Source organism: Engystomops pustulosus, chromosome 1 (genome assembly GCF_040894005.1).
Source record: "Engystomops pustulosus chromosome 1, aEngPut4.maternal, whole genome shotgun sequence".
NCBI lineage: Eukaryota > Metazoa > Chordata > Amphibia > Anura > Leptodactylidae > Engystomops > Engystomops pustulosus.
The window spans coordinates 208077373-208091078 of record NC_092411.1 but is presented as its reverse complement, the minus strand read 5'-3'; the positions used below and the strand labels follow the sequence as shown (position 1 = coordinate 208091078).

General features: G+C 40.0%; 1 protein-coding gene across 7 annotated transcripts in view; it reads right to left on the bottom strand.

The window, feature by feature from the left end:
* Window positions 1–13706, bottom strand: part of PDE5A (phosphodiesterase 5A) — a 208779-nt gene that overhangs the window by 94771 nt on the left and 100302 nt on the right. For all 7 annotated transcript variants that reach the window (XM_072119190.1, XM_072119184.1, XM_072119188.1 and 4 more), the window contains exon 3: window positions 9455–9544. In XM_072119190.1, the coding sequence (XP_071975291.1) occupies window positions 9455–9544 (90 nt within the window). The remainder of the gene's footprint in view (window positions 1–9454; window positions 9545–13706) is intronic.

Below are 13706 nucleotides of genomic sequence, written 5' to 3'. Positions count from 1 at the left end.
TCCCAGTTTTTAGTGGTAAAATTAGTGGTCTCGGCTTATACTCGGGTCGGCTTATACTCGAGTATATACGGTAATTGTAATTAACGCTTACATATATTACCTATTAGGCAGCTCATAAGTGATATTTTGTTCAACCTTTAGGCTATCTGCACACAAATGTGCTTGGGCTATGGAAACGGGCCTGTGTGTTGGACAGATCCTATGGACTGTGCACAGTGAAGTGTATGAGAATCCTTTTGATCATATTGATATATGATGCAAGGAGTCCCTGGCTGCTATTTTTTGAAATTTGCTTCAAGTGGACAACCTCTTTAAAAGTTAATATGGCTGACGATAGCGGCCATGAAATAGTTGATATCTGCCTATGCAACTAAAGCCAAGAGAACAGTCAAGCCTGCAAAGAAAAATTTTACAAACTGTTACTAAAGGAGTTACTTAAAGAGCACAGTCAAACATTTCTGGCTAAAGGTGTTTCAACATTTGTCCTGTCTACAAATTTACCAAAAATATTGATATGTAATTTGGCTTTATACAACTTATACAAGGTGCTAGATGGATGAAAAGAGAAGACGTGTTTAATATCTAATAACTAGTTTTATCTCCTGTCTTAACATTTCATTATAAACAATTACAGATATTTTGGGCTGTTATGAGCCTTGCAGTGTCACTGTTTTCCTTGCTCATTATGGCTCTTGAGGTTAGTTTAGTTCAACCCCTGTTTTTGTAAGGCTTTTTTCTTTCCCTTTTTGAGGCTAAGCAGTTGACAGCAGCAGAAGGCAAATGATAATTTAGTGACCGAAGTACAGAATAGAGAAATATGTCAGATGAACGCTGCAGTGAAGTTGATGAAAACCTTATGGTCAAATTAGAATTTAGATGTTGTACTCTCTTCTTCCAAAATACATTGGGACTTGCTTTTCTTATTTTCCTGCACATAAAATCACATGGATTTCCTGTGAAATTATAGATTTTGGTTGTTACATTCTTTCTTTACTTCCTGTAGCTTGTAATGTTTGTTTTAGTGGAGCTAATGTCTTGTATCTGTCAGCCCTATTTGTAGATGAGGGTTGATAACACACCATAGAATTACAAGAAGAGACACTAGAGGGGCCTGAACAGGATGTTTTACAAATGAGCATAGTGCTCTGCTCCAGTTCAGAAACTATTTAGACAGCAAGGTTCATGTTCATTAATCTTGGCTCATGTTCTATAGAATATTTTGACTATCCCAGTGTTTGAAAAACATAAGCTTGGATCTCTTCTAAAATGGAAATCACTGGGGATAAATGTGTTGATTGGACACAGTAGGTTCCCAAATGACATCATTTCAGTAATATTAAAAATAAGAGCTAAAAAAACAGCTCCACTTCTATTCTACTCATTTTAATGCCTTTGCTTTTTTCACTGTAGAGACAGAAAAGCTTGCAGCAAAACAAGATTTTGTGCCTTGAACCTCTCATCCTACTGTCTGTATCTTGCTCAGCTCCTGATCGGATACCATCCGGAATGGGTTTTTTACAGGAGCCCTCTGAATGGGTATTTGGGCCATTCCCACACAGGTTCAGACGTCCTCCTGCTTTCTTACACAGCACATGGCAAGATGTGCTTAGTGGCATTTTAAACCACCACATCCTGAGATGCATGGGATTACACGAAGAGTGTAAAAAAAACAGAATCAGAATTGCTCCTCCTTTCAACGGTATCAGGATGCAGGATGCCATTGGAAGTTGTGACACAGCAGACAGTTTTAAGTTGCCAGTGAGTTAGAGTTTTAATTGCCATGTTGGCACTTTGCAATTAGTGGGTTTTGGATTGCACTTCTGGCACTTGGTCTCTGAAAGGTTATCCATCACTGATCTAGGCTTTTAGATTTGGCTATGCTCTTCTATCAATCCCATTATGCATTGACTATCTTTCTAGTGAGGGATGGATTAAATATCCTTTCTTCTATGTTCCTCTAAATCAGGGGTGTCAAACTCATTTTGTACTGGGGGCACATTGGCCTCGTGGGTTGCCATAAAAGGGCTGAATGTAATTTTATTACTGTATAATACTCCAACTGTTTAGTAGTTACATTTATACAGTATTACATTTACATTCAGCTATTTGAGGGCAACCACAAAGCTAAACATATTGTTTAAAGAACCTGAGACACCGCCATGGTCAATATGTGCCCCCACACCAGCCAATAGTCAAAGTACCCCTCACAGTGTCCAAAGGCCAGAGTGTCCCAACACCTGACATAGTGCCCCACAGTGTCCCAAGGCCAACCAGAGTGCCCCCACAATACTACAAGGCAGCCAAAGTACCCTCACATTGCCCAAAGCCAAAAAGAGTGCCCCAAGGCCAGCCAGAGTACCCCAAAGTCAACCTGATCGCCATACAGTGCCCCAAGGCCAGCCAGAGTGCCCCCACAATGCTCCAAGGCAGCCAGAGTGCCCTCACATTGCCCCAAGGGCAAAAAGAGTGCCCCCACAGTGCCCCAAGGCCAGCCACAGTGCCCCAAAGGCCAACCTGATCAACCCACAGTGCCCCAAAAGATGTGTGACTAGGAGGTGTGGCTAGCCAGTGGACCAGAAAATTCAGTCAACGCACCAGAAAATTCAATTAGGAAGTACAAAATATGACTTCCCAGTCTTATACTGCGCCAGGTTAATCACCCAGCATCAGATGCAGTAGTTAATCTGGTGCAGAAGAAAACTGTCTTAACCCACATTTCCCTGCCTGCTCAATGCACATGACAGGAAGTAAAATGTGCATATTAGTTTGGGTAGTAGATGATAATATCAGCCCAGTCTGTGATAACAAGGTTCCAGATAATTTCTTTTCTTATGTGGTAGGTATGAAGGAGAGTTCACTTTATCTCAGCATTTATCTGATCTACATTATATCCCTCATGCAGCACCTTTTACAAATGCTCACTGCAGTCACTTTTGGTAGCCATGGGTATCCCTGTTCCTTTAAATCAAATCGCTATAGGTAATTTCAATGATCAGATGTACACAAACTGCAGGAAGAGACTGCATTCAGAGAAATGACTGCTACTGAAGAGAAATGAGCCATAAGGTTTATCAGAAAAGTATGAAGCAAAGCACAGTCTACATAAAGTCTTATAATTTATTGTCCTCATTACCAGCCTCTAACCTCTGCCCAGTGCAGTCACTGGTCTCCATGCGGTACACACCTCCTCCCCCATACAGCCTTGTCTTTCATCCTATGGAGCTGGCTGGCAGACTGCCATGATTGTTAGAGCCAGCATCGTGCAACCTTCACTCCCAGACAGAAGCCGCACTGAGACAGTGAGCAGAAGCTAGAAGCCTGCACATCACTGCAACAATAGCAAGGGTTATAGTCCCTTACAGTCGGACCGTGTGCCAAATTTAACATGCAAAATTCAACAGAAGTATGTTGCACGGCCCATGTTTAAGGTGCACTAAATGAAAGTGGTGCACTCTGTCGGGGCAGTGCAGAGGGCACCAGATTCATGCAGAACGTGTGCAAGAAATCCTGAACCTGGCACACCTTGCACACTACACAGGCAAACTGTACATAGTGCAGTTTGCACTGTTATTAGCAAATGTGCCCCAATATATTTTTCAATAAAAAAGCTGCAGTTTGTGCCAGAGCCAGAAAGTTATCCAGTCAGATGGAGAACAAAAAGGTTCTTTCTTTATATTGTTCATTTCACATAAAACTACTTTTGGTTTTGGTAATAAAAAATACACTACACGTGAAAACAAGTAAGGTTTGGTGTTGTGAAGTCTTCAGGGGGAAGGGTGTATTTGTATTTGTATGTTTGATGTTCTTCTCATTTCATAAAATCTTTTTATGACTAAAATAAATTTTTTCAGAGAAGCAGTACTTCTCTACTGGAGACCAGTGTCCTCCCTATTTGAGAGAATTTAGGAGAGTTGTATAAGACGCTAGCATTTTGTGTTATCCAAAAGCAAACTGTGATGCAAATATACAACTTAGTCCAAGAAATGAGAATTATGTTTGATGAGACTATGAAGTTCTCTTTGCCCTAAGTGTTTGGCACCGACTCCCCTGTTAACGTCCCAGATTTTGCCTATTGATTTATATTCAGTAACTGATAACTGTGCTGAACAACTCCTTCATCACTAGCTCTTATAGCTCTAAGGGTACTTGTATAAAAAGCAATGCTAGACTTTCACAAGTGTGTTAATGCAAACATCTGCTACTTTGAGAACAAGTCAACATAACTGTGGCAGATTTTCTTTGCATGTAAGGAGTCATCAGGGGAACATTCAGATATTGAATAAATATTAATATGTCCAGATGATCAGCGGAAACAACCGCATTTACATTTATATCTTCTTGTAAATTAAGGAGTGACCACCATGAGAGAAGAATAATTTCCTCCACTGAGAGCCATAGAGACACATATGTTATTGGTGCTTACATAAATATGTATTCAAACACTGTCCTTATCTTTTATTCATACACAGCTATCACTTTCCATAGTGTACACAAATATGGGTAAGAGAGCAAACATACTGATAACAATACAGGAACAAAGAATATCATAAGGGGAAGAGGCTCTTTACTTGCCTGAGCTTTTAATTTCAGATGAAAAATACATGTATACAAAAGACTTTTCTCAAGGTCCAACACAATGGACACTCTATGGGTGCGTCACACAATTGCCCTTGGTCTCCTTTTTGAAACAGAATAAAAATGGACAGGGGCGCACCGTGGCTGATATGCATTTCTATGATAGCGCGTGCGATTGGTAACTTGCCCCCGATGTCTTGCATTTAGACAATACAAGACACCGGGTGCTGGTTGCCGATCGCATGTGTTTGCATAGACATGTATATGCGATTGGCCGTGGCCTGCCCCTGTGCTTTGAAAACTGAGTCAAAGCGCAATTGTGTGACGGCACCCTAAGGATAAATACATAGATCAGGTTCACTTGATGTTTGGTGTTCCTAGAGCCCCAATCATGGGTTCCCCAGTACACAGCAGATCTGTTTTTACAACAGGTAGGGCAAACTGATTTCGGCCCCATTAAAAATGTTGTGCATATAATGCAACAAATGCTAGTGAAAATTTCTGGCCTGGCGTAGAAATAAACACACCGCCAGATACATCAAGAAGATTGGGCCTCTTGATCTATCCCCCTTTATCTTCATTGATGCCTCTTCTTTCTTCTTGTCCTGTCCTGCTGATTTCCATGGCAGGCTGCCCTCTTTCCCTTCTCCGACTACAGTACAGGTCTCTAGCAGTCTTTCACAGGAGGAAGGGGAAGTCTTTGTCACACTGCAGTGCTGTGGGCGGGTCTGTTAGTTTGCAGTGCAGCCTCAGTAAGGCCCTGGTGGAAGCAGATTCCCCAAAGCTATGCAGCAAGCAATAATTGTGTATAACTGGCTAGCGACATAGAGGGGCTATGATAAACCCCAGTGCTGTGCAGTGCCTGTAGCCAGCCAGCTATTCATACTTATCATCTGATACACAGGGCAGATTCTACGCTTTTTGCAACCTGAGGCAAAAATTGAAACGCCTCCCTCCCCCTCCTAATCAGTACGAATATACCAGTTTAGTGTAAAGGGATACCAGATGGAATCTTCACGCTACTTATTTGAGTAGTAGAACAATATAATATTCACACACATATTCATCAGAATTATTTAAACATTTATTGTTAAATACATAGTGACTTAAAGGACAACGCATTTCGGGGAAAAATTATCCCCTTCTTCAGGTCCATTAGATGGTTCTCGTTCTTTTATTAGGGTGTAATACAAAGAAATACAATACAAATTGAAATCATGTACAGTATATACATAGTACATTTACAACAGTATGGGGAAGACAAAATGTAACAATGGGGCTAGTAGTGAAATCAATGTAATAAAATACATTACGGTAATCAAATAAATTTACGGAATAGTATCACATAGTACTTGTCTGTTAAAAACAAAGAAATAAATGAATCAAAGTTCACATAAAAATACATTTGTATCTTGTATAGAAAATTAACCCCTTAATAATCCGCGACGTACTAATACTCGGACGTGACGTGGTGACATCGTGATGGGACGCGCATGATGGAGGCAGGAGAACCTCCTGCTGACGTCACCCGACCAATCGGATCGGTCCCTCCCGTGGTTTTTTCTTTGGTGCCTGGTATTATTTTTTTCTAGAGCGCGTAGGTGCGCGTAGGTGTTCCCATACACCTATTTTTTGTGTGTGCCATCTGTGTGTCCGTGTAGTTTGCTGCGCATTATCAATTTGTTTTTGTGTGCCATCTGTGCAGCTTGTCTGTGTGGTTTGGTGCACATTATTTAATTTTTTTTTGGTGTGCCATCTGTGTGGCTTGTCCGTGTGGTTTGCTGCGCATTATTTCATATTTTTATTTATCTGTGTAGTTGGGTGCACATGATCTAATTTTTGTGTACGTTCTCTAGTTTTTTTCTGGTGCACATTCTTATTTTTTGTGTGCAATGTCGCTGTGTTGGAGGCATACAACATGCTTGCCTCTGACCCTGAGTCAGCAAGTGGGGATGATGTCCCCTTTTACCTATAATCATCCTCCTGCTCATCTTCCAGTTAAGTGGAAGGACCCCCGAGAAGGTGCTCTTAGGTTCCTGTGCCTGGGACTTCTGCGATTGAAGTGCCTTAGCCTTCTGCTATTGAAGTGTCCGGGGCTTCCACTGACCCCACATGGGTAGCCCCAGATAATTATACCCTTTAGGTCCCCAACTTTTTGGGCCAAACTAAATTTGACATGGCAGGGCTCAGAGCTGTGGACTTTTAAAGTTTTTTTTTTTTTTATGAGGAGCTGTGGAATTTAATTTTAGTCCAGACCAATCTTTACGCTGCACAGCATATTGCACAAAATCCCTCTTCATTTTATGCACAACCCCAAAGGTGGACCCCGGTCAGTGGAGCAGAGATGGAGAAGTATTGTGGCATAATACTTCTAATGGGGATTGTAAAGAAGCCATAAATCAGGGACTACTGGAGCACAGACATACTGTACCACACCCGATGTTCTACATGGCAATGAGCAGGCTGCACTTTGAAGCCATCCATAAGTTTATGCACTACACCGACAACACACTCGGGCAGATTTATCAAGCTGTCTGAAAGTCAGAATATTTCTAGCTGCCCATGGCAACCAATCACAGCTCCCCCTTAAACTATTCATGCACTGGTAAAATGAAAGGTGAGCTGTAATTGGTTGCCATGGGCAACTAGAAACATTCTGACTTTCAGACAGTTTGATAAATCTGCCCCACTTTGCCCACCCAGAGATGACCCCAGATTTGATTGTTTATTTAAGGTCAGGTCAATATTAGATCATTTGAGTGCCAAGTTTGCCCAAGCATAAACCCCCGACAAACCCCCGACCACCAGCACTACCCTGTTCAAAAGCCTCACTTCGAGAAATACTGCGGCATGCAGAAGTGTACGCCGAAATCAGAGATGTCTCTGCTGCCTGGGCAAAAACTTAAAAGGCACAATTTTTTTTTTACTGTTCCTCCCAACACAGACAGCAAGCTCCCTAAATCTTGACTCCCTCCTCAATCAGGTAGCACCCCCTTCCTCATGTCTGATACCCCCTTCCCTGTCACATAGCAAGCCCACCAGGTATCACTAAGCAATCTCACCATCCCATCCCATTATGAGATGTGGCAGGATTGCTACCTAATTACTAAAATATTTCAGCTGGTTTCATGGCTTTCCATAGCTTTTGCACCTTTCTTTCTTCATGTGTTTATTATTACAAAAAAATTAACCTCTTCATATACAGCTATCCCCCCTTTAATATGGATGCTTCACAGAACCAGAGATATACACTTAAAATTGTTGTAAAAATGTTTGATTTTTATGTACAGCATTCTATTTTGGAGATTTCCAACAGTAACTTTAGGGGGGATACCTTCGGTTCTGTGCAGCATCCTTCAAGTTTTATTGCAAGTTTTAGTTTTGCTGCATAATCGTAAACATGACGCAAATGGCCCATGTGCATAAATGTGACACAAACGGCGCATAAGCGAAAACGTGACACAAACGCTACATAAGCGTAAATGTGACACAAACTCTGCAGAAGCATAAACGTAACACAAACTCCACATAATCTCACTGCAAATGCCATGCAATGCTCAAACACTACATAAGCGTAAATGCAAACTACACGGATACGTAAAACGCAATGCAAACACCAAGTAAGTGGAAATGCCACATAAGCGTCAACATGACGCAAATGGGACAAAAGCAAACACTGCATAACCGTAAATTAAATTCAAACAGCATATTAACACCATGTAAAACGCAAATGCGATATAAATGTGATGCCATCACTATCCAAACACAAAGTAAATGCCAACAGCATGAAAACCTAAGTGTAAATTCAATGCAAACGCAACCTCTAGCAAAACGCCACCCAATTGCCATGTCAACGAAAATGCCACGTACCCACAAATGTAAGGAAAACATAAATGTGATGTTAGCACTAACACCATGTAAATGTCATGTTTCCATAAATGTCATTTAGACTTTTACATTACGTTTTATATTTGTATTGCGTTTGTGGTAACATCACATTTGCTTTCACAACTCATTTGTGACAGCGGCACCTGTGCCTTTGCTATAACCTGTGAATTTTCATGACTGAAAGTTTGCATATTACCAAGCAATTCCACACCTGCCTGATTTTAGCCAATCTATTACAATGTGCTATCTGCAAATAGTAATAGATGATGTGGAAAATTCCCATATACTGCCATATTGTAGTATGGCAGTATATGGTAGGATCAATCAGACAACCTAGGGTTAAAGTACCCTAGAGGGGCTGAAAAATTGTAAAAAAATAAATAAAAATAAATAAAAATTCAAATCGCCCCCCTTTTCCTAGAACTGATACAAATATAAATAAACAGTAAAAATCATAAACACGTTAGGTATCGCCACATACCAAAATACCTGATGCATTAAAATATAATAACGGTTATTCCCAAAGTAACGGAAAATATCGCCCAAAGTCAAAAAATGACACTTTTTCGCCATTTTGCTAATAATAAAAGATGTAATAAAAAGTGATGAAAAGTGATAATCTTAGCGTTATATATGCCTCAATATCAATGGTGTCCTGTTAGGGGTGGCTCAGCAAAGCAGTACTCTATTATGGAAGCACAAGCTTGAGCCTAGTGGGGTCAGGAGAATAGTTCTGTAAGATTTCTGTAAGAATTGCAGTCTTTGGCTGCAGTTACAATTACACATACAGACAGAAGACTCAATTACAGGCGATTTATTTCTTCTAGTGAGAGATGCTGGTACTGTAAGAGTTACTATAAATTTACAATAAATCTATCCATTGGTGAAAGACACTATTTATGTATTAAATAACAGCAGGCCGTGTTAGTCTGCCTTGTTAGCCTAAATGCTCAGGAAATAGAAACATTTGGGGTAAATTTGCCTGGCTTACCTCTTCTCTGTGGTTCTTAATTGGCATACAAAGAATACTTTGTGTTTTGTACCCAGTAATTTGGTCGACTTCCGCGTTGAATCTGGAATCCTGAAAAAGAGAAAACAACACAGTCTAATTAGATAAATGATTAGACATGATTTATCATTAGGGAAATCTGATGAGACGACAGACATTCCAGCTTAAACACTCTTCAGCAGCCAGCTAAGGACTTCATAATAGAAGCTACATAAGCCTTTCTCTGGTATACAAACCTATGTCAATCCATCCAAAAGGTGGACAAAGGAGGAAAAAATTAATCAAAAACATTTTAAAACTTTAATGAACATATAAAATACAGGGAATCCTTGAAGTTCTGGCTACTAAGACCTCGTATGGAGTGTGTTTTTATAGGATATTATTGTGTATGTATTGCTCGCTTCCATAATTTTTAATGTGTTTGCCCACTATAAATTATGAATCATTTGTGAGAGAAAATGAATGAGAAAAATTGATTATTATCTATGAACTGTACACCTTATTAAACATTGTGCATGCATTGGATTAGGATTTTTTTTTTTAATTTATTTTATTTTTTCCTTCAATATACAAAAGATAAAAACATACATATCTAGAGTTCACATATAATACAACTCTTTTACAAAGCTTAACAACATAGTTTTTTTTCACCCAACCCCTCCCTCCCCCCAACCCATACCCACCTTTGCCCACCCGTTAGAGAGCAGAAAGTAAGGGGGAAGAAGAAGAAGAAAAAAAAGGGGGACCACAAGACTATCCTTTGTATCTCTTATAGTTCTTGAAACTTTTCCCTCCTACCAACCAGATTTATTTCCACGTATAGAGACATCCCCTTCTCAAATAGCTGATTCTTTCCCACGCTTTAACTTTTCTAATCATTTCAATCCATTCCATAAAAGTGGGGGGTTGCGTACTACCCCATTTTCTGGCTATTCCCAGTCTTGCCAACAGCAGGATCTTACTGATCACCCGTTTTTACCTGTTTCCTGACAATTTAATGCATAGACACCTAAAATAGCAACTTGGGGTGAACAGGGGAGAGATGTCAGCAGTTCTTTTTCCACAAAATGAAAAACTTGTCCCCAAAAGTCCCCTAGCTCAGGGCAGGACCAGGCTACATGTACAAAATCCGCTTCCTCTGCCAAACAACGTTGACAAGTAGAGTTTTCCCTCAAATTCATATCATGTAATGCTTTAGGGGTATAATATAATTGATGTACAAAGTTAAACTGGGTCATTCTATGATTCCAAGAAATAGATGAAGATATAATTCCTTTATAAATTTTTTTTCCAAAATTCCTTAGACATATTACCAATTACCTTTTCCCATTTTTTACTCGAGGGTATTATTTCCCTTTCAGCCCATCCATGCAGTATCATTTTATATAGTTGTGATGTGATTTTCTTAGTGACTAAAGAGTTTCTCAGAAACTCGATACACTTATTTTTCTCTATTTTAAATCTACTCCTATCACCCGATCTTATATAAGCATAATATAATTGAGAATATTTAAAGAAAAAACCATTATCCCTATTACCAAAATTGTATTTGCATTTCTTCTAAACTTAACATACGTGTTTCTGAGCATATTGTGCCAATGAGTTCAATCCCCTCTGTCTCCAGACATCCGTCTCCGCGATTGATCTGAATTTTTCAAAATTAAAATTGTCCCAATTTGGGCTCTTTCAGTGCCATCCAAACTTTATTCAACAACCTTGCAATATACATACCTCTATTTCGTCCCTGTATAAGTTGCCCACTCTCTAATAATGTGAAAATTGAGTCCCTAGTTCCTACACTAAAACTAACTAACCTATGATACGCATCACAATTAAAAAAATTTTTTTAATTGGGCTCCTATATAGTAACCAAAGATCCATGGGATTCCCATTCCCCCTTGTTCTACTGTCTTACAGGTATTGGTAAATTTCATCCTAGCCCTTTTTTTTTCCCCAAATCAGTTCACTCAAAAAATAGTCTATTACTTTGAACTATTTTTTAGGGATCCAGACTGGGCAGACCGTTAATGGATATAATAGTTGTGGGAGTAAAAACATCTTTATCAATCTGACCCTATCTGCTCTTGAGAAGGGCATTCTAAGCCAGTTGGTGATGTTATGCCAGATTTTTTCCACTATTGGTGTAATATTCAGGTCCACATATTTGCTCATATCAGATGTAACCATAACTCCTAAATATTTAATAGCATCCTCTTTATGCAATACCTCTACTTGCATTCCAAGGTCAGTTATTTCTCCATCCAGTGGGAGTAGTACTGTTTATTCCCAATTGATTTTTAATCCTGAGAACTGTCCAAATTTTGAGACGAGGCAAAAGACCTCTTTTAGTATTTTTTCTGGGGTTTGGATGGTCATTAGGATATCATAGGCATACAATGATATCTTGTCCTTCTTGCCCCCACTTCCCCACCCCTTAATCCATTCCGCCTGTCATATAAGGTGCGGACCCACTTAATAAATTTTGCTCCCAGGCCAAACCTGTCCAAAACTTACCAGAGAAATCGCCACTCCACCCTGTCAAAGGCTTTAACAGCGTCTAGCGACAGGATGGAGCGGCCCTCCCCTTTTCCCTGCTGTATATCCGAAAAGAGCCTGCGTAAATTATAATCTGTGCCCCTGTCCGGGATAAACCCGTTTTGATCTGGATGCACAATATCCTCAATCACTTCTTTTAGTCTCGTGGCCAAAACTTTGGCCAAGATTTTTATATCACAGTTAATTAGGGAAATGGGTCTATACGACCCCATATCTAATGAGTCCTTTGCCTTTTTTCAGAAATACAACTATAGATGCCTCAGTCATTGAGTCTGTAACATGGGAATTCTCAAATATTGCAGAAAACACCTGCACTAAGATGGGAATCAATACCTTATTTAATTTTTTATAGAATGGAAAAGGTCTCCTCTGGGAGACTAGGGAGGGGGATGGAGTCGAGGAAGTCATCCAGCTCCATCTCGGTATAATTGGCATCTGATTGATATAGGGAGGAGTAAAATTTGCGAAATAATTCCAGAATCTCACCTTGTTCCTGAGTGGTCCTACCCTCCTGATTTCGGATGAGAAAAATTCCCTCTCTTTGTCTGACCTTAAATGCTTTGGCTGCTAGGAGTTTCCCAGATCTTCCCCCTTCTGAGAAGTTCCTTTGGCCAGAAAAAAAATGTTTATGTTGGGCTTTTTTTTGAGCAAATAAATTCAGGGTTGACATCTTTTCCGCACTGTCCAGGATTGTTAACCAGTGAGGGTTCAGCCGATAAGGTCGAAACCCCTCTCCAGTTGCCCTTTCTGCCATGTTCACCAGTAAATTAATTAGCGTGTGATCGGAAATCACTATTGATTCATATTTCATCTTCTTGATGTATAATAAGAATTTATCAATCGCTAAACAGAGGTCAATCCTGGAGAGTGTAGAATACGTACGGCTTAAGCAGGAGTAAGCTTTCTTCTCCTGATATTTTACCCGCCAAACGTCTCTAAAATTCCATTCATCACAGAAATCCTTCAATCCTGTTTTCCCTGACACTGCATTAAGTCCTTTCATGTTCAATCTATCCAGCGCATTATCCATACACACATTAAAATCTCCTAGGACCAAAATCGGACAATCCTGTTTATCCAAACTGAATTGAATTAACAGGTGTAGAACTTCGTATGAAAATGGAGGGGGGATATAAATGAATGTAAGGATACATCTGATTTTATAAAGATCACAAAAAATAAAAATAAATCTACCCCTTTTGTCTATTTTTGTAGAGATAATCTTAATATTCACCTTATTATGCACCAGAACCGAAACCCCCCCTTGAATATCCGGAGCCGTATGCATGTAGCCTGATCGCTGCCCATCTTTTATTTAGCCATCCCGATGACTCAAAGTGGGTTTCTGTTAAGCAAATTATTCCCGGCAAATGCCGAGTAACTACATCCTCCACCATGCATCTTTTCAACCGGTCATTCAGGCCCTTATAGGTGATTTCTTGGTTGTCGCAGGAAAATCTAATAATTGCCTCTCTGTCCTGAAAACAGAGTAGTTTAGCAAGAATGGCTCGGGGAAGGGCACCAGGTGGGGGTTTTTTACTGGGTATACGGTGGGCTCTCTCTATTGCAAATATTTTAGAAAGCGAAACTTGGCCCATTAGCTCAACCAACTCCAGCCCCTCTGTACCAATTTCCTCAGGTATCCCTAGTATACGAACATTGGAGTGTCAGGACCTGT